The sequence below is a fragment of the Leucoraja erinacea genome, chromosome 15 (genome assembly GCF_028641065.1).
Source record: "Leucoraja erinacea ecotype New England chromosome 15, Leri_hhj_1, whole genome shotgun sequence".
Lineage (NCBI taxonomy): Eukaryota > Metazoa > Chordata > Chondrichthyes > Rajiformes > Rajidae > Leucoraja > Leucoraja erinaceus.
This window is the reverse complement of record NC_073391.1, coordinates 45,405,599-45,426,914: the sequence shown is the minus strand read 5'-3', so window position 1 is coordinate 45,426,914 and position 21,316 is coordinate 45,405,599. Positions and strand designations below refer to the sequence as shown.

The 21,316-nt window shown below is 48.4% G+C and overlaps 2 protein-coding genes across 2 annotated transcripts in view; both read right to left on the bottom strand.

Moving 5' to 3' along the window:
* The window catches only part of LOC129703875 (zinc finger protein 208-like), a 92,392-nt gene extending 81,693 nt beyond the window's left edge, over positions 1 to 10,699 (bottom strand). Inside the window, exons 1-3 of the mRNA XM_055646549.1 lie at positions 10,254 to 10,699; positions 6,268 to 8,581; positions 1,783 to 1,792 (exon numbers count right to left, since the gene is read on the bottom strand). Of these exons, the coding sequence (XP_055502524.1) occupies positions 1,783 to 1,792; positions 6,268 to 8,192 (1,935 nt within the window). The 5' untranslated portion in view covers positions 8,193 to 8,581; positions 10,254 to 10,699. The remainder of the gene's footprint in view (positions 1 to 1,782; positions 1,793 to 6,267; positions 8,582 to 10,253) is intronic.
* An 8,509-nt stretch (positions 10,700 to 19,208) lies between these two features.
* The window catches only part of LOC129703874 (uncharacterized), a 42,398-nt gene continuing 40,290 nt past the window's right edge, over positions 19,209 to 21,316 (bottom strand). The window contains exon 13 of the mRNA XM_055646548.1: positions 19,209 to 20,671. The gene's annotated coding sequence lies outside the window, so the exon portion shown is untranslated. The remainder of the gene's footprint in view (positions 20,672 to 21,316) is intronic.

Sequence of the window (21,316 nt, the reverse complement as noted above, 5' to 3'; positions counted from 1 at the left end):
TTTGAGGTATGTAGCAGGGTAGATCAGTAAAGAGCTTAAATCACGGAAGGTTGTGAATTAAAAATCACATTTTTTGGAGCATCATTTCATTTTAGGCTACTCCACACACCCTGATTCCTGCACTCAATTCTGACAATTAAATAGCAGCATTTTTTAAAAATGACATAGGTTTGGGATAGCTCAAGGGGGCACGAGAGGGTTTAAAGGTGAACCAGGACTCGTTGCCACTCAGGCTGCAATGGGTGACACGTTGCCTGGGGAAGTACGCATACAGGTACAGTAGGCAGTGAAGAAAGCTAACAGCATGTTGACCTTCGTTGCGAGAGGATTTGAGTTAGGAGCAAGGAGGTCCTACCGCAGTTGTACACGGCCCTGGTTGGACCATTCTTGGAGTATTGTGTGCAAATTTGGTCTTCTAATTGAGAAAGGACAATATTGCTATTGAGGGAGTACAGCATAGGTTCACCAGGTTAATTCCCCGGATGGCGGGACAGACATATGATGAAAGAATGGGTCGAATTGGAATTTAAAAGAATGAGAGGGGATCTTATAGAAACATATCCAATAAAGGACTGAACAGGCTAGTTGCAGAAAAAATGTTCCCGATGTTGGGGAAGTCCAGAACCAGGGATCACAGTTTAGGAAGGGGTGGGGGGGGGGGTAAGGGGGGGGGGGAGGGCATTTAGGGCTTAGATGAGGAAAACTTGTTGTGAATCTGTGGAATTATCTGTCACAGAAGGCAGTGGAGGGCTATTCACGGGATGTTTTCAAGAGATAGTTTGATTTAGCTCTTGAGGTTAAGGGAATCAAGGGACATGGGGAAAAAGCAGAAACGGGGTACTGATTTTAGATGATCAGCCATGATTATATTGAATGGCGGTGCTGGCTCGAAGGGCCGAATGGCCTACACCGGCACCTATTTTTCTATGTTTCTAACGCAGATCCGCACTCGCAACGGGGAAACCCCACGACGCGTCACAATCAAAGATACTAGAGCAACTTTGGTCACAATCAAAGATCCACAATCGCCCTTAGTCCCGCCCCTTTCCCACGTCCTGATTGGTGGGAGGACCGCAAGGTCCTCCGGTGTGACCCTTCGTCCGGGCTGGTACCAAACCGCTGTCAATCAGGACACGTCACAGTCTCACCTCGTCCCGCCCTTTATCCGCGTCCGATAGCTTGGAGGACCGCACGGTCCTCCGACGTGCCTCTTTCTCCTGATTGGCGCGGACTCGCTGTCAATCCGGTCGAAGGGGACCGTTAAAAGAGCTGATGCCAACGGCCGCTCCTGTTGCAGGTGGGAGACGGTCGAACAAAACACCATTTATCCCGGGACAGAACAACCCCTGGGTCTGAGGGAACAATGTGGCCCCGTTTTCCCGTGTCCCCCGCTCCCCCACTGGGCCGCTCTCCCGCTCTCTCCGTCTGTCGGCGCTCGAGCCGCGCACTCCACCAACGTTCGGAGCTACCGGCTCCCAGCTCCCAGCCTGCATCGCACCGCGCCGCGCCCATAGAGCATAGAACGTAGGTGTAGGAGGAGGCCATTCAGCCCTTCGAGCCAGTATCGCCATTCATTGTGTCATTTGTAGTCACACTGAGTGGGAACAGGCTCTTCGACCCACTTGTCCAGACTGACAAACATGCCCCACCTACATTACATTAGTCCCACCTATATTATATTAGTCCAGGGCATCGGAAATGTCCTCGTTCTTCAGGGAACGGGGATTCCCCTCCGCCACCATAGATGAGGCTCGCACCAGGGTCTCATCCATACCCCGCAACACTGCTCTCTCTCCCCATCCCCGCACTCACAACAAGGGCAGAGTCCCCCTAGTCCTCACCTTTCACCCCACCAGCCGGCAAATACAACACATAATCCTCCGCCACCTCCAACGTGACCCCACCACTCGCCACATCTTCCCATCTCCCCCCATGTCTGCCTTCCGCAAAGACCGCTCCCTCCGCAACTCCCTTGTCAATTCTTCCCTTCCCTCCCGTACCACTGCCTCCCCGGGCACTTTCCGTTGCAACCGCAAGAAATGCAACACCTCTCCCGTCACCTCCCCCCTCGACTCCATTCAAGGACCCAAGCAGTCGTTCCAGGTGCGACAAAGGTTCAACTGTCTCCTCCAACCCCATCTACTGCATCCGCTGCTCTAGATGTCAGCTGATTTACATCGGGGAGACTAAGCGGAGGTTGGGCGATCGTTTCGCCGAACACCTCCGCTCAGTCCGCAATAACCTACCTGAACTCCCGGTGGCTCAGCACTTCAACTCCCCCTCCAATTCCCAATCCGACCTCTCTGTCCTGGGTCTCCTCCATTGCCAGAGTAAGCAACACCGGAAATTGGAGGAACAGCACCTCATATTCCGCCTGGGTTGCTTGCGTCCGAATGGCATGAACGTTGAATTCTCCCAATTTTGCTAGCCCTTGCTGTCTCCTCCCCTTCCTTAACCCTCGAGCTGTCTCCTCCCATCCCCCCGCCCTCGGGCTGCTCCTCCTCCCTTTTTCCTTCCTTCTCCCCCCACCCCCCATCAGTCTGAAGAAGGGTTTTGACCCGAAACGTCGCCTATTTCCTTCGCACCATAGATGCTGCTGCACCCGCTGAGTTTCTCCAGCATTTTTGTGTACCTTATATTAGTCCTGCCTGCGTTTGGCCCATATCCATATCTACACCTTTCCTATCCATGAACCTGTCCAAATGTCTTCTTTCCTTATCTGACAGTCTCCTTTTCATCTCGTAAACATAGAAACATAGAAAATAGGTGCAGGAGTAGGCCATTCGGCCCTTTGAGCCTGCACCGCCATTCAATATGATCATGGCTGATCATCCAACTCAGTATCCCATCCCTGCCTTATCTCCATACCCCCTGATTCCTTTAGCCACAAGGGCCACATCTAACTCCCTCTTAAATATATCTCTTGCCTTTGTCTTTTCTGCATTCACCCACCAGGTGCTGCCTGACCAGCACTTTATTCTTTGTTCACAACTTTGGACGTAAGTGCCACGGGAAGGTGGTCATTGAGGCAAATATTGACTATTGATTGGGTGGATTTTGTAGCAATGTTACAAAATTTTGAGATTTAAAAAATCAAGTCTGCAATTTATCCCATCAGATAAAGCATAAAAAGGTTTAATTTGACACATAATTCGCTTTCATTTCATGCCAGGATTTTCGGGGATTGAGGAGCACACTCAAGGAGGAAATCACGAGGGCAAAAAGGGGTCATGTGTTAGTTATAGCAGGTAAAATGAAGGAAAATACAAAGACGTTTACAGAGGATTGGGCCTCCCAGGAAGTGGTCATATTGTCAGTGTGGGAACAGGCCCACAACGGCCAACATGTCCCAGCTACACCAATCCCACCTGCCTGTATTTGGTTCATATCCCTCCAAACATGTCCTATCCATGTACCTGTCCAACTCCTTAAATGTTGGGATAGTCACAGCCTCAACTACCTCCTCTGGCGGCTTGTTCCATATACCCACCACCCTTTGTGCGGAAATATTACCCCTCAGATTCCTATTAAATCTTTTTCCCTTCACCGTAAACCTATGTCCTCTGGACCTCGATTCACCTGCTCTGGTCAAGAGACTCTGTGCATCTACCTCATCCTCATGCACTCCAGAGACGAGTCCCAGCCTATTCAACCTCTCCCTATAGCTCAGATCCTCTAGTCCTGACAACATCCTCGTAAATCTTCGCTGCATCCTTTCCAGCTTGAGAGGGTTAGATGTAGCTCTGAGGGCTAAGGGAATTAAGGGATATGGGGAAAAAGCTAGAGCAGGATACTGATTTTAGATGATCAGCCATGATCATATTGAATGGCAGTGTTCGAAGGGCCAAATGGCCTACTCCTGCACCTATTTTCTGTTTCTATGACATCTTTCCTATAACATGGTGCCCTGAACTAAACACAATACTCTAAATGCATTCTCACAAATGTCTTATACAACTGCACATGACCTTCCAACCTCTATACTCAATACTCTGACTGATGAAGGCCAATGTACCAAAAGCCTTTTTGACCACCTTATGTACCTGCTTCTCGACCTTCAAGGAACTACGTACTTGCAGTCCTTGATGCCTCTGCTCTACAATGCTCCACAAAGCCCGACCATTCAGTTGAGGGTGGTACAAAAGCATTGTTCAAAAGACATCTCGACAGGGCACATAGCTAGGAAAGGTTTAGAGACATATGGGCCAAACCTGGGCAAATGGGGTGAGCTATGGTGGGGCATCTTGGTTGGCATGGACAAGTTGGGCCAAAGAGCCTGCTTCTGTGCTGTATGTCTCCCACGGTAGACAAAAGAGCTGGAGAAACTCAGCGGGTGCAGCAGGATCTATGGAGCGAAGGAAATAGGCAATGTTTCGGGCCAAAACTTTTCCTATTCCCTTTGCTCCATAGATGCTGCTGTACCCGCTGAGTTTCTCCAGCACTTTTGCCTTCCTTTGATTTTCCAGCATCTGCAGTTCTTTCTTAAAAACTAACTATCTCCGACGCCTCCCTACTCTAAGATCCCTTCTTTAGCATCCCACCCCCATATCCTTCCACCTCTCCCAGGTTCCACATTTCACCTTCATCTTCCAAATGCAATCTTTTGTTTCCATTTTACTTCCAGCCAACGTTACCGTCTCCATCAGCCCTCTTCATCTGCATCCACCTATCACTCACCAGCTCTTGCCCCACCCTTTTCCCTCAATCCTCATATATCTTCTCTCCTCTAGCCCATCAATCTAAAGAAGGGTCCCGACCCAAAATGTCACCTATCTATTTCTCTCCTGACTAATGCTGCCTAATCTGTTGGTGTTCCGGCAACATCTTGTTTTATTTTTAACTAAAGATTAATGCATCTACAGTCTTGTGTCTCCATTTTACTGCTCCTCTGCAAAATCGTCTCAAAACATACCCACTTTGAAGAGGCTCTCCTCCTCTGAGAGTAGTGTGTGACTCTTTCTGTGTGTGACTCTTACAGCCCTCCTGCTCTTTCACCACGATCTCATCAAAAAAAGGTTCCCGTCCCAAAATTTTAAAAAAAGGTTCCCATCCCAAAACATCTTCTTTCCATTTTCCTCCGCAGATGATACCTGGCCCGCTAATTCCCTCCAGCAGTTTGGTTTTTTTTGCTCAAGATTCCAACATCTACAAATTTTTGCGTCTCCCCTTTGTTCCTCCCACCCTTCCCCTCTCTACAACTTCAAACAGAACTGAGCACTCACTCTGTCCAGAAAAAACTTTGACTGTTGATTGAGACCTCAACTGTTTGGCTCCACAGATGCTGCTTGCCCTGCAATGCATTTTCATCTCTTTTATTTAAATTACAGATTTCCAGTAGCTGAAGGCTCCCAGGAGGCCATGGCCCTTGCTCAGCTGAACTCAGGACCCGGACTGGGGGATCGCGGCCGAGCTGGTCCCCCGTGGCTGAACGGAAAACCCGACGGATCACGGCTTCACGAGGAGCCCGCAAAGACGGTCCCCTGCTCGTCTCCCGAAGATCAGAGGAGGGAGACTGTGACGACAACGACATACAAGACGCAAGGCCGGTAAGAGAGGAGATGGAACCAGTGTCTGGCCCATCGCGCCCTCATGATCTCCCGTGGGAGGTATCTGCAGGGAACAATGGCGGAGAGGCAATGAGAGGGACATGGCTGCCAAGGAAAGAGATGGCTGGAGGCCCACAGCAGCCTGGGACTTGCCTGGAACATGGAGAATTGGAGTATGGACTTTGAAAATGGCACCAAAGCATGCATGCAGGCACAGTAAACTATTTCTGTACACTTGCTAATCGAGGATCGGGGGTATGGCAATACTCTACTTAATTGTTTGTAAGAAAAATAACTTCACTGTGTTAGCACTTCGCACATGTGACAAGAAAACCGCCATTGAACAAGGCAACTACAGGCAAGTTGGGATGTGGTTCAGGTGGAACATAAATCTGGCAAGGACCAGCTGACTCCACCGCTTTCTCTTTCTACTGTACATTCCGGGTACAACTGTGGCATTAAGGGCTTTAGATGCAGTATTGAAAACAGAACTGATTTATTTTACACAGATCCTGAAGATTACACTCCAGCTCGGTTACAGGGTTGTTAACATCAGTAGAAACAAACTCTGACTGTGTCCAGTGAGCAGGGTTCAGTCCTGGATGAGCAGAAGCAGTAACTGCAGTATCAGCAGCCACAAATGTTTAAATATTCCACTTTGGAGCGGAATCAAACTTTGCCCTCGGTGTGGACTCGCTGGTGTTTCTGCAGGTGGGATAACTGAGTGAAGGCCCTCTCGCACTCGGAGCAGGTGAACGGCCTCTCGCCGGTGTGTATCCTCTGGTGTGCCTGCAGGTTGGACAGCTGGGTGAACCCTTTCCCGCACACAGAGCAGGTGAACGGCCTCTCCCCGGTGTGTATCCGCTGGTGCCTCAGTAGGATGGTTGAATGGGTGAAGCCTTTCGCACAGACGGAGCAGGTGAAGGGCCTTTCATCGGTGTGAATCCGCTGGTGAATCACCAGGTTGGACGAGCGGCTGAACCCCTTCCCGCACTCGGAGCAGGCGAATGGCTTCCCCCCGGCAGGGACCTGCGGCTGGTTCACCAGGTCGGACGTCTGACCGATCTCTTTCCCAGATTCGAAGTCGCCAGAGGACCTGCTGTGAACCTTCTGGTGCGTCTTGAGGTTGGACAACTGTGTGAATCCCTTCCCGCACTCGGAGCAGATGAAGGGCTTCTCCCCGGTGTGGATCCGCTGGTGCGCCTTCAGGTTGGACAACTGAGTGAATCCCTTCCCGCACACGGAGCAGGTGAACGGCCTCTCCCCCGTGTGAACCTGCCAATGTTTCTGCAGGTGTGACAATTGATTGAATTCTTTCCCGCACTCGGAGCAGATGAATGGCCGCTCCTCATTGAGAATCTGCTGGTGAATCAACACGCCAGATGATGGACTGTTTCCCTTCCCAGATTCGGAGCGTGGTGATTCCCTCACCCCCTCCCCATTGTGAAGCCGCCGGTGTTTCTGAAGGTGCGATAACTGATTGAATCCCTTCCCGCAGTCGGAACAGGTGAACGGCCTCTCCCCGGAGTGAATCCGCTTGTGGGTCTGCAGTTGGGATAGCTGGTTGAATCGCTTCCCGCACTCGGAGCAGGTGAACGGCCTCTCCCCGGTATGGATCCGCTGGTGAAGCATCAGGCTGGACGAGCGACCAAACCCCTTCCCGCACTCAGAACAGGTGTAAGGCCTCTCCCCAGTGTGGATCCGCTGATGCGTCCGCTGGTGGGATAGCCGATTGAATCCTTTCCCGCAGACGGAGCAGGTGTACGGCCACTCCCCGGTGTGAGTCCGCTGGTGGATCACCAGCCGGGATAAACGACTGAAACCTTCCCCGCATTCGGAGCAAGTGAATGATTTTTCGCCAGCGTGAACCCGCTGGTGCCTCAGCAGGCTGGACATGTGAGAGAAGCCCTTCCCGCACCCAGTGCAGATGAACAACATCGTGCCAGTGTGAATCCTCTGGTGCCTCAGCAGCCTGGTTGAATCGGTAAAGCGCTTCCCGCACTCGATGCAGGAGAAGGGCCTCTCCCTGGAGTGAAGGCGCTGGTGCGTTAGCAGGGAGGAGGAGCGGGCGAATGTCTCAGAGCAAATGGAGCAGGTGAAGGGCCTCTCCCCAGTGTGTACGCGCTGGTGCGTCAGCAGGTGGGCCGACCGGGTGAAGCCCTTCCCGCACTCCGAGCAGGTGAACGGCTTCTCCCCGCCAAGAGACTGCTGGGGTCTCTTCAGCTTGGCCGACTGAACGAATGCCTCCGCACTCCCCGAGCCGGAGAGCACCCCCTCCCTGGAGTGAACCTGCTGGTGCCTCAGTAACGTGGCCGACTGAGAGAAGCCCTTCCCACACTCGGAGCAGGTGAACGGCCTCTCCCCCGTGTGGATCTGCTGGTGCCGTAGCAGGATGGAGGAACTGGTGAACGCTTTGCCGCACTCGGAGCAGGTGAACGGCCTCTCCCCGGTCTGGACTCGCCGGTGCCTCACCATGTTACCGAACTTTCTCCCGCGGTTGGAACGGTGAAACTGATTCATTGCTGAGGAGTCGAGCGTGTTGTGAACAGCGGGGTAAATCAGCAAATTCTTTCCCTGGTTCAAGGCTGGGTAATTCTCTTCCCCAAAGTTATTTATGAAGCAGTCAGAATGAGCTCCTTTACTCATTGTCTCCTTTACTATCAACTGTCAACTGTCTCATTTACTATCAACACTTTTTACTAATAAATCACAAAATAACTATTCACCTTCTGGACTGATTATCAAAACTGTACGAACACACAGAAGACGTGTTTGGTTTCTCTCATCTGCAAACTCAGGAATTTCTTCTCCAGCTGCACAGTGAACTCTTTTCACACTCAGAAGCTCTGCAACATCTTCACTCAGCTGCCACCATCTCCAGAGCTTGACCGGTGACAATAAGCTTTAAAACCTTCTGCCTGAGCCAATCATTTCTCCTTCGATTGGTGGCGTTCAGCTATCGTTGTATCAAGTGGTAGTCAGATTTTGATGATGTTTGGTTTGAGATTCTTGTCTGTAAATGTTCCTGTAATATCCTGTGAAAAAAATTTAAATGGCATCAGGAGAAAAAATGAGAGCAGATTATCCAGTTTCCACATAGAGCAGAAGATGTTATGAAGAGGTGCTGCACTGTCAGATCTGCCTTTGCATCATGTTGTAGTCTGCTCTCCCAGACGAACACACAGAATAACTCCAGCTCTTCCTCGAAATACTGCCAGCAAGGTGGATGATTCAGAGCTGGAGTTATCCTGCGTGTTCTGGGCACTACTTATCACTCAGCCATCACTCACAGATACATAGACAATAGGTGCAGGTGTAGGCCATTCGGTCCTTCGAGCCAGCGTTGCCATTCAATGTGATCATGGCTGATCATCCACAATCAATACCCCATTCCAGCCTTCTCCCCATATCCCTTGATTCCACTAGCCCTAAGAGCTCTATTTAACTCTCTTTGGAATGCATCCAATGAACCAGATTCCACTACCTTCTGTGGCAGAGAATTCCACAAATTCCCAATTCTCTGTGTGAAAAGGTTTTTTTTCATCTCAGTTCTAAATGGCCTATCCCTTATTCTTAAACTGTGGCCCCTGGTTCTGGACTCCCCAACATCGGGAACATGTTTGCTGCACCTAGCGTGTCCAATCCCTTAATAATTTTACATGTTTCAATAAGATTCCCTCTCATCCTTCCAAGCCCAGTCGCTCCATTCTTTTATCATACGACAGTCCCACCATCTCGGGAATTAACCTGGTGAACCTACACTGCACTCCCTCAATAGCAAGAGTGCCCTTCCTCAAATTAGAAATCACAAAATCACAAATCAAATCACAAAAGGGTTTCTCTGATCATTACCACACAGCTGAATGTAGGAACTTGTTGTGTATGAATCATCTCTTTAGTTTACTTTGGAGATGCACATTGGTGGAATATGGAGGGAAACCCGAGCACCTAGAGAAAACCCACACGGTCTCAGAGAAAATGTACAAACTCCATGCAGACAGCAACCAACGTCAGCATCGAACCTGGGTCAGCACAGTGGTGAGACAGGAGAGCTGCTGCCTCATAGTGCCAGAGACCCAGGTTCGATCCTGTGTCTGTGCGTTCTCCCTGTGACTGTGTGGGGTTTTTTTCCAGGTGCTCTGGTTTCCTACCACACTCCAAAGACGTACAGGTTTGTAGGTTAATTTTATACTGTTTTACACTGCCTATCTGAAGAAGGATTACAACCCAAACACTACGTAATCTTGTTCTCTAGAGATGCTACCTAACCCGCTGAGATACTCCAGCATTTTGTGCCTATTTTATGGATAGACGACGTTTCAGGTCGGGACCATTCTTCAGACAATAGGTCCACCCCGAATCATCGCTTATCCATGTTCTCCAGAGATACTGCCTGTCCCACTAGGTTAGTGCATAATTTCTTCTTTTTTTTGGTAAATCAGTATCTGCAGTTCTTTGTTTCTGCATCTTATGTTTTTGTGTGTTTGTATGAATCACTGTGCCTATGATGTTGCTACATGTAAATTGTTGCTACATGTAAATTACCACATCATATTTGTGCATGTCGAAATAAACCCAACTTGACCTCCCCATAACGATATTAGTCTGATTCTGTTGAAATGCCACCTGTTGATTTTAGGGCTGAGAATCTCTGATCTATTCAGATGGGACAGTGATTACTCAAGTACGGCATTTAGCAGAACGTACCTACACAGATATATTCCTCAAACATCAGTGTCCCTGACGTCCCCTCTGGCAGGACTGAAATGAGCTGCCGGGCCCGTGGAGTTTCTTTTGTGCTCGTTCCTCTTCCACTCATTCAGCAACATTCCTGCAAGAAATAGCAATAGTAATCCTGCATTAAATTTGTTGATAAATGCACAATAGTTAATGTTAGTTAAAATAAATAAGGTTCTTGCATCCATCCAGCAAAGATCCTTCCCTGAAATGCCCGAATGCAAGTCATGTCTAACAATGTAATTCGGAGGGGAAATGAAGAGATGCAGGAGAAACTCAATTGGAAAAAGTCAAACAAAAACTGTAGATGCTGGAAAATTAAAACATAAGGAAAATGTGTTGGACATATCCAGCACTTTGGTGGAGGGAGAGTCGGGACAGTCCCAGTGCGGAGGCCCGCGGCGTTTTTCTGGAGCTCGCACCGATTATTCTTCCGACCGGCGGCTGCTCCCGGGGCTCCTGCTCGGTCACGGCCCTACTTCCGCTTCCGCTCGCTCACGTCGAGCTGTCGGTCGGATCCCACGCAACCTCCTTCTGTTGCTCACTGCGCATGCTCGGCAGCATCGTTGCAGGAGGAGCGGGCGGTTGCCATGACGTTGACGGGGCACTTTCCAGCGTGCGATGCTTTCTGGGTATACACTCCGCCATTACAAAGCATTGTCAAGCTCGCATTTGAATGGCCCGACAGGATGAGAGTCATGCAGCTCAGTAACAAGCCCGTCGGCGCACCTGATACCGTTTCATTGCAACGTAAAATCTGCAAATTGCCGACTCCAGTTAATGCCCAGCAAGTCACGCAGGTGCAGGGAGTGTGAATGACTGTGCAAATATTCCATGTGGATGTTTTTTTTAAAATATTTTTCACTAAATATATTCTGCACCATGGCTATTCAAAGCAATAATCCCCTTTGTGAAGACTGAAAAATGTTTTATTATGGGGAACAAGGAAATGGCAGAAGAGTTGAACAGGTACTTTGGATCCGTCTTCACTAAGGAGTACACAAACAATCTTCCTGATGTACTAGTGGCTAGAGGATCTGGGGTCCTGGGAACTGAAGGCTAAATCCCCAGGGCCTGTAGGTCTGCATACCAGGGTACTTAAGGAAGTGGCTCTAGAAATCGTGGACGCATTGGTGATCATTTTCCAATGTTCTATAGATTCATGTTCTATAGATTCAGGATCCATATCCTGCCTGACATCGGTTGGGGTAGATGCTGGGGTCAAAAAAGATAATGTTATCCCACTTTTTAAGAGGGAAAATCATGCTTGGAATCTTCCGAGAAAATTGCAGAAGGGTTGAAAATAGACCACCGGTTAGCTCCCCTCCTGACATCGGTGCTGCGGAGGGCGCTCAGCATGCCTGGAGCTCTCACCCCAATCAAAAACCCTCCTACCAATAGCGGCACATTTGGAATAGCAGTAACAGGACGTACCTCGGTGTCCGAGTCAGCAAATCGGATGTCGCTTTACGAAGGGGGCTAAATGCATTTCGTTGTCTCTGTTGTACACTAATCTTCTGGAATCTGAATCTTTCTGGAATTTTTTGATGATGTAACTGGGGAAATGGACAAGGGGCAGCCAGTGGGTGTAGTGTACCTGGACTTTCAGAAGGCATTTGATAAGATCCCACATAGGAGATTAGTGGGCACAATTAGGGCACATGGTATTGGGGGTAGATTGCTGACATGGATAAAAAATTGGTTGGCAGACAGGAAACAAAGAGTAGGGATTAACGGGTTCCTTTCAGAATGGCAGGCAGTGATAAGTGGGGTACTGTAAGGCTCGGTGCTGGGACCGCAGCTATTTACAATATACATCAACGATTTAGATGAAGGGATTCAAAGTAACATTAGCAAATTTGCAGATGACACAAAGCTGGGTGGCAGTGTGAACTGTGAGGAGGATGCTATGAGAATGCAGGGTGACTTGGACAGGTTGGGGGAGTGGGCAGATGCATGACAGATGCAGTTTAATGTGGATAAATGTGAGGTTATCCATTTGGTAACAAAAACAGGAAGGCAGATTATTATCTAAATGGTCTCAAATTGGGAAAAGGGGGAGTACAATGGGATCTGGGGTCCTTGTACATCAGTCAATGAAAGTAAGCATACAGGTACAGCATGCAGTGAAGAAAGTGAATGGCATGTTGGCCTTCATAACAAGAGAAGTTGAGTATAGGAGCAAAGAGGTTCTTCTGCAGTTGTACAGGGCCCTAGTGAGACCACATCTGGAGTATTGTGTGCAGTTTTTGTCCCCTAATTTGAGGAAGAATATTCCTGCTATTGAGGGAGTGCAGCATAGGTTTACAAGGTTAATTCCCGGGATGGTGGGACTGTCACAAGTTGAGAAAATGGAGCGGCTGGGCTTGCATACTCTAAAATTTAGAAGGATGAGAGGGATCCTTATTAAGGGTTTGGACTCGCAAGACGCAGGACACGTGTTCCCGATGTTGGGGGAGTCCAGAACTAGGGGCCACAGTTTAAGAATAAGGGGTAAGTCATTTAGAAGGGAGATGAGGAAACACTTTTTCACACAGAGAGTTGTGAGTCTGTGGAATTCTCTGTCTCAGAGGGCGGTGGAGGCCGGTTCTCTGGATACTTTCAGAGAGAGATAGGGCTCTTAAAGATAGCGGAGTCAGGGGATATGGGGGGAAGGCAGGAACGGGGTACTGATTGGGGATGATCAGCCATGATCACATTGGCTCAAAGGGCCGATTGGCCTACTCCTGCACCTATTGTCTATGGTCTATATATTGTCCATTGTTTCTGTCAGTGAACACAGCAGCTGCAGTCCCTGGTGAACACAGCACGTCTCCAGGTGTTTAGTTCATTTTCATGTGCATCAAGGTAGTGAAAAGTTTTTGTTGCATGCTGACTAGTCAGTACCTGTCAATCTCAGCTTTAAAAATACACAAAGACTTGGACTCTACAGCCGTCTGCAGCAATGAATTCCACAGATTCACCACATAACAAAATTCCTCCTCATCTCTTTTCTAAAGGTACATCCTGTTATGCTAAGTCTGTGCCTTATGGCTGTAGAGTCTCCTAATAGTGGTGAGTCAGGGAGTCATCCAGAATGGAAACAACATAATTGTCCCATAAAACTGCCAATAATATGTCGGACCCATCTACACTAATCTCATTTGCACGCATTTTATCCCTAATCATCTAAACCTTGCCTGTACCTGTATTATAGTCGTAAGTGAAGATTATGTCAGTTTATTGGTTTAGTGTACATTTAGAATAGGGACATCCTCTCCAAATATCTGGGAGTCCACATCTCTGAGGATATGACATGGACATTACACGCCGCAGCACTCGTGAGTAAGGCAAGACAGCGCCTTTACCACCTCAGGCAATTCAGAGTGTCTCCGAGGATCCTCCAGTGCTTCTACTCAGCGGCTGTGCAAAGCATCTTGTCCAGAAATATTACCATCTGGTTTGGGAATTGCTCTGCCCAGGACAAGAAGGCTCTGCAGAGAGTAGTGCGTTCGGCCGAATGCACTATGGGAACTTCACTCGCACCCCTGCAGGAACTATACATCAGGAGGTGCAGAGCCAATAAAATCATGGGAGACCCCTTCCACCCTTGCAATGGACTGTTCCAGCTGCTTTGGTCAGGCAAATGCCTCCGTTGCCATGCTGTGAGAATGGAGAGGTTGAGAAGGAGTTTCTTCCCAGAGGCCATTAGGACCGTGAACTCCTATCTCACCAGGGACTAACTTTTACTGTACCACTCTACTGCTTTAAAAAAAAAATGCTGTTTTTTTCCCTTTTTCCTTCCGCCCACAATATTTAATATGTAAAAGAATATGTGATTCTGTTCCATTCTGTTTGTGGTTGATTGTTTGTTTGTCTTTTTGCACAAAGTCCGCGAGCATTGCCAATTTTCATTTCACTGCACATCTTGTATGTGTATGTGACGAATAAACTTGACTTGACATCCACTCTATCCAAGTGTGTTGGAAGGAACTGCAGATGTTTAAACCAAAGATACGACACAAAAAGTCGGAGTGACTCAGTGGGTCAGTATCTTCATTTTCAACTTTAAGACAGGCAAGGTTAGGGGTCAAATTTTAAAAGTTATTGATATTTAATTAAAGTTTAAAAAAAGCCACTTTGAAAATAATAACTGCCTTTCAGAGGGAGACTCTTCCGGCAGCGCTGACATTTTTGCAGAACCTTAGATTTTTCCCGTCGTCGATCTTGTCAAGTTGCCTTCAGATTTGAGGTTGAGGTTATATTTCACAAGTTATTGATATGTAAAGTTTAAAAAAAGCCAACTTTGGAAAAAATAACTGCCGCGAGGGGAGAGAGAGGGAAAAGGAACAAGCTGCAGTCATTTACACACGATGTTAACTGTATCAGCAGTTCAGACTGGGCCGTGCACTGGGGAGGGGGGGGGTAGGGAGGAGTGTGTGTGAGGGAAGAGGGAGGGGGAGAGTTGCGTTGGGTGAATTGGTGAGTGGTGGAAATGGGTTGTGTTGGGGGAACGGGTGAGTGGTGGAATATTGTGGAATATTATGTTGGGGGAACGGGACCCAACAGGTCCCACTTGGTCTAGTGATCATCTAAAATCAGTACCCCGTTCCTGCTTTCTCACCATATCCCTTGATTCCTTTAGCCCCAAGAGCTGAAGAAGGGTCTCGACCCGAAATGTCGCCCATTCCTTCTCTTCAGAGATGCTGCCTGTCCCGCCAAGTTACTCCAGCTTTTTGTGTCTATCTTCAAGCTATACCTAACTATGTCTTGAATACATCCAGTGAATTGGACTCCACTGCCTTCTGTGGCAAATAAATTCACAGATTCACAACTCTCTGGATGAAAAAACGTTTTCCTCATCTCAGTCCTAAACGGCCTACCCCTATTCTTAAACTGTGACCCCTGGTTCTGGACTCCCCCAACATTGGGGACATTTTTCCTGCATTTAGCCTGTCCAATTCCTTAAAAATTGTATATGTTTTTATAAGATATCCTCTCATCCTTCTAAATTCCAGTGAATATAAGCCCAGTCGATCCATTCTTTCATCATATGTCAGCCCCGCCATCCCGGGAATTAACCTGATGATGAATGTACGCTGCACTCCCTCAATAGCAAGATTATTTTAGGAGACCAAAACTGCACACAATACTCCAGGTGTGGTCTGACCAGGGCCCTATACAACTGCAGTTGGACCTCCTTGCTCCTATACTCAAATCCTTTATCCCCTCTCATAGACTGGGGATGGGGTGGGTTGGATAAAACCATAGAGACATAGCAGCAGAATTCGGCGATCCAGCCCATCGAGTCTACTCCACCATTCGATCACGGCTGATCTATTTTTTCCCTGTCTACCTCATTCTCTTGTCTTCTCCCCATAACTTTTGGCGTCCTACAAATCAAGACCCCATCAATCTCTGTTATTAAAAAAACTCAATGACATGGCCTCTTCTGCCGTCTGTGGCATGGCCTCTACTGCCGTCTGCCTGGCAAAAAAAATCTCCCTTGTCCGTGCTGACCTACCACCTGCCACTATGTCCTGCCTCAACCCTTTTTATGCTTTTTTGTTCCTCCCGCCCCCCCCTGAAGAAAGGCCTTGACCCAAAAACTCCGCCCATGTTCCCATACAAAGAACTCTCTGCCACAGAGGGTAGTTGAGGCCAGTTCATTGGCTATATTTAAGAGGGAGTTAGATGTGGCCTTGTGGCTGAGGGGGTATGGAGAGAACTACCTGAGTTGGATGATCCATGTTCTGCAGGATCCGAATGCCTACTGAGCTGCTGAGCTGCTTAATTATTCCAGAACTGTGTGTCCTTTAATAAATTCCAGATTCACCACCCTCTGCCTAAAGAAATTCCTCCTTATCTCCATTCTAAACGTACGTCCTTTTTTTCTGAGGCTGCACCCTCTGGTTCTATACTCTCCCATTACTGGAAGCATCCTCTAGGCCTTTCACTATGGAACGGACTGAGGTTATGGGAGGGACATACAGGATGGGGCTTTTTTTTTCCGCTCGAGAACATGATGGAAACGTCACCATGTTCTCTGGAAACAGGGTGGGGCGTAGGAGGCTGAGCTGCAACCTTGCAGAGAAGTCTTTAAATTTTAAACTCAGGGACACAGATAAGGTAAATGCTCACAGATCATTGGTACTTTATTGTAATAACAAGGAAGTGCAGATGCTGGTTGAGACCAAAGAAAGACACAAAATGCTGTACTTCATTAAAAAAATATAAAAAATGTAATTTATTGTACATATATTTGTTATTATTCTGGAACTCAACATGCTCATAAAGCTGTTCCATTTCATATCTGGCACATATGACAAGTAACACTCTTGGATCTTAGCTCGTACAACCTCTCTCATTTGGGGAGTCAAGATTTCTAGATTGTGGAGAGGAATGGCTTTGTCCATCTTGGTTATCTTAGTGTGATCTTACTTGCTGGAAAAGGGGTGCAAACGATTTAGTTTCATGGGCTTTAGTTTGCGACCAACGTCTCCGACTTCCTATGGCTGGTCGTTACACAAAGAACTGCAGGTGCTGGTTTACAAAAAAAATAGACACAGAGTGACTTTTTTTGATAAACCAGCATCTGCAGTTCTTTGTTTCCACATTTTACTGTTCCACTGTGAAATCTCCTCAAGGTGTGCCTTCTTTGAAGAAGTTCTCATCCTCTGTCAGAAGTTCTTTAAGACCCTCTCTCATTGCTTCCCCCTCTGTGATTCTTGCTGAAGGATCCCAAACCGAAACACCACCTATCCATGTTCTCCAGAGATGCTGCCCGACCCTCTGAGGTACTCCAGCATATGTGTCATTTTATTTAATGGGGGAAAAGCTCCAAAAATGATTTGTATCCCTCAGTCCGCCCCCCCACTCCAAGGAAAACAGACCCACATGAAGACACAAAGTGCTGGAGTGACTCGACAGCTCAGGCAGCATCTCTGGAGAACGTGCATGGGTGATGTTCCAGGAAGAGACCCGTGACCCTTCTCCAGACTGTTTCAATAATCAATCAGCTTCATCAGTCTTTTTCTATGGAATGCCAGAGGTTGAGACAAGACTTGTTAGAAGTATAAGAAATGATGGGAGACATAGAGTTTAGACAGTCAGAACCAGAGATGCTGCCTGACCCGCTGAGCTACTCCAGCACTTTGTGTCTTTTTCTGTCATCACAGCGGTAGAGTTGCTGCCGACAGCACTAGAGACCTGGATTTGTTCCAGATTACAGGTGCCGTCTGTACGTAGTTCGTACGTTCACCCTGTGGCCGCCTGGGTGTACGCCGGGTGCTCCGGTTCCCTACCACACTCCAAACACCTTTGTCTTTGCAGGTTAAGTGGCATCTGTAAGTTGTAATTTGTCTCTGATGTGTAGGTCAGCACCGACTCGGTAGGACGAAGGGCCTGCTTTCACACTCTGTCTCTGAAGTAAAGTCAAAGTTAATAGGCTCGAGCCTCCTCGCATTGCGAACTGATGTTTTAGACTTCACCTTAAGTATGCCAGACTACTAACTTCACCTGTTCCCACACCAAGCTTACTGAGCTGCCATGAAGCTGATAGAGCATCCATTCAGTCCGCAGATCCCCCACACAGCACACAAAAAAGGTGGACATTGTTTAATTAACTCCTCGAACAAAGATTGGAACGTACATGATCAACATAGACCCTCTCCGAAGTACCAAGTTCATAAAGAAACCATTTCCTTTTTAAAGTTTTGGTTGCAAAGAATTTACAAAACACAGAAATAAAAGACTTTTAGTGCTTGTGGGTTTGCTGAGCAGTAATTATTGGCTCAGTGCATCATTATAATAAACTCACTTAATCCTGGTGGAACTGTCACATTTCCAGGTAGTTTACAATGGGATGTCAGTTCCAATGATTTCTCTCGTTTCAAGGGACAAGGAGGCAAATAACAGAGTCTGTCGGGATGTTAACTCACAGACAACAGCCGTCTGCCCACTAGTTTACAGATCACAGAGTCCACGCCGACCATCGATCACACAATGTGTAAGAAAGAACTGCAGATGCTGGTTTAAATCAAAAGTAGACAAAAGAAATGCTGGAGTAATGCAGCAGATGAGGCAGCATCTCTGGAGAGAAGGAATGGGCAATGTTTCAGGTCGAGACCTTTCTTCAAACTGAGGTCAGGGGAGGGGGTGGGACAAAGATAGAAGGTAGGCGGAGACAGTAGGAATAGTAGGAGAACATAAGGGGAAGGGGATGGAGAGAGAAAGCAACGGCTATCTGAAGTTAGAGAAGTCAATGTTCATACCACTGGGGTGTAAACTACCCAAGCGAAATATGAGGTGCTGTTCTTCCAATTTGCGCTGGGCCTCACTCTGACAATGGAGGAGGCCCAGGACAGAGAGGTCAGATTGGGAATGGGAGGGGAAGTGCTGGGCTACCGGGAGATCAGGTAGATTAAGACGGACTGAGCGGAATTGTTCAGAGAAACGATCGCCGAACCTGCGCTTGCTCTTGCCGATGTAGAGAAGTTGACATCTGGAACAGCGGATACAGTAGATCCGGTGGGCGGCGCGGCTCTGGCCAGCAGCGGCCTCTGCAGTCTGTCCGCGTTTTATTATTTTCTGTCTGTGTTTTAATGTAGTTTTTTTGTTTTTTTTTTTTGGGGTGTGTGTGTGGGGGGGGGGGGGGGGGGGGAGGGGGAAACTTTTAAATCTCTCCCTGCACTGGAGACCCGACCTTTCTCTCGGGAGAAGGAATGGGTCGTTGGGGCCGCAACGAGGAGCGGCCTCCAACAGGAAGAAGCCGGGGACTCTGGTGCTACAACTCACCGTCGCCGTCGCGGGGCTGGCCGAGTCCGGAACGGTTGGAGCGGTGGAGGAGCGCTGCTGCTGCTGCTGCTGCTGCTGCTGCGGCCCGACCGGAGAGTCGGAGGCCCCAACGACAGGTCTGTGGACGGCGGCACCGGGAGCCCGCGGCTCCCTGCAGGGAGACCGCTTTTCAGGGCTCTCGCAACGGCGACTTCCCCCGCCCGAGTTACGGGGTTGAAGAGCTCCTGGAGCGGGGCCTGACACCACTGCCCCGCGCGGCTTGGAATGGCCGCGGGACTCTGCGAGCGCACACCGGGGGCTCTAACACCAAGACCCGGTGTGCGACCTCGCACCACCCGGCGTGGCTTTAATGGCCGCGGGACAATTGCCATCGCCAGCCGGGGGCTTTGACTTTGACTCTGACATCGGGGGGGGGGAGAGTGCAGTGGAGAAATAAGTTTATTTGGCCTTCCATCACAGCGATGTGATGGATGTTTATGTAAATTATGTTGTGTCTTGGGTCTATGTGTTTGTATGTATGGCTGCAGAAACGGCATTTCGTTTGGACCTCGAGGGGTCCAAATGACAATAAATGTATCTTATCTTATCTTATCTTATTATCTTATGAGGTTGGAGGAGGTGCAAGTGAACCTCTGCCTCACCTGGAAAGACTGTTTGCGTCCTTATATGGAGTTGAGGGGTTTGAGGGGAGTGGGTGAGTAAGTGGAATAACATAACACTAGTGTGAACAGATGATCGATGGTCGGCGTGGACTCGGTCGGTCATAGGGCCTGTTTCCACGCTGTAACTAAACTCTAAACCCAGAAAGATGAACAGCAGCAGTAACTGCAGAATTCAACATATTCACATAATCCGTTTAATTTTTATCCTCGGTGTGAATCTGGTAATTTCTCTGCAGGTATCTTGAATTGATTGAATCCCTTCCCATTGTTGGAGCAGGTGAACACCCTCCCCCTGGTGTGAATTTGCTGGACCGTCACCAGAGGCCAGGGGCACCAGATGGCAGAAGCCTTCCCCACGTTCAGATCAGATGAAAGAGAACCACATTCAAAGTGCTGGAGTAACTCAGCAGGTCAGGCAGCATCTGCAGAAGAAACGGATGGGTGACGTTTCGTATCAGGACCCTTCGTTCGACTAAGGAGGGGGGGGGAGAGGTGGCGAGAACGGTGGGTGACCGGGAACAAAGGGTGGGGGGGGGGGGGCAGCCTGCTGCCATGTGACGCGGCAGGCAGAAGATAGGACTGTTCGGTGAATCTTTGTGGCTTTGTCGGCGACAGAAACGTGTGGTGCCAAGGTGAAGTCTGCTGTACAATTTTACCGGGTTGTATGCAAAACAAAGCATTTCACTGTGTCTAGGTACACATGACAAGAAAGCATCATTGATCATTGAATTGAATGAAGGTCCCGACCCGAAGCGTTGTATGTTCATTTGATCCACGGATGCTGCCTGACGTGCTGAGTTTTTCCAGCACTTTTTGTGTTTTGTTCAAGATTCAGCCATCTGCAGTTCCTTGTGTCTTCAGAACCTCAGCAGGTACGATCCCCGAGTTTATCCATCCCCTTGCGTGGAAGCTGATGAACGACCTCTCTTTGTTGTGAATGACCAGGCCTTTCTTCCAAGAACGTGGGTAAAGGAAATGAAGAATAAATGAACAACCTCTCACCAGGTAGTAGAAACAAAGAACTGCAGATGCTGGTTTATACCAAAGATCGACTTAAAAGTGCTGGAGGAACTCAGCGGGTCAGGCAGCATGTCTTGAGAAAAAGGGACAGGTGACATTTCGGGCCGGGACCTTTCTGCAGACTGAAAGTAGAAGGTGGGGGGGAAGGTGAAGAGCTCGAGGCAAGGAAAGATCAGGACCGTCAATCGCAGGGCTGTTAAAGTTCATCACCTCACATTACGCTTGGGTACCTTCCAATCCAGCAGTATGGACGTGAATGTGCAGGAAGAAACTGCAGTTGCTGGTTTAAAGTGAAAATAGACACAAAATGCTGGAGTAACTCAGCAGGAAAAGTCTCGATCTGAAACGTCACCCATTCCTTCTCTCCAGAGATGCTGCCTGTCCCGCTGAGTTACTCCAGCATTTTGTGTCCATCTTCGTTAAATGGACGTTAAATTCTCTAATTTTAAGTAACTTCTAACCTCTTCCTCCACCCTAGTCATTTAACCAGTTCTACAGTTCACCACATGGTATCTTCCCGAGCCAACAAGAGCATCACCCTGCCCAAGGTCATTTGTTGCCTGATTTGGCCTGATA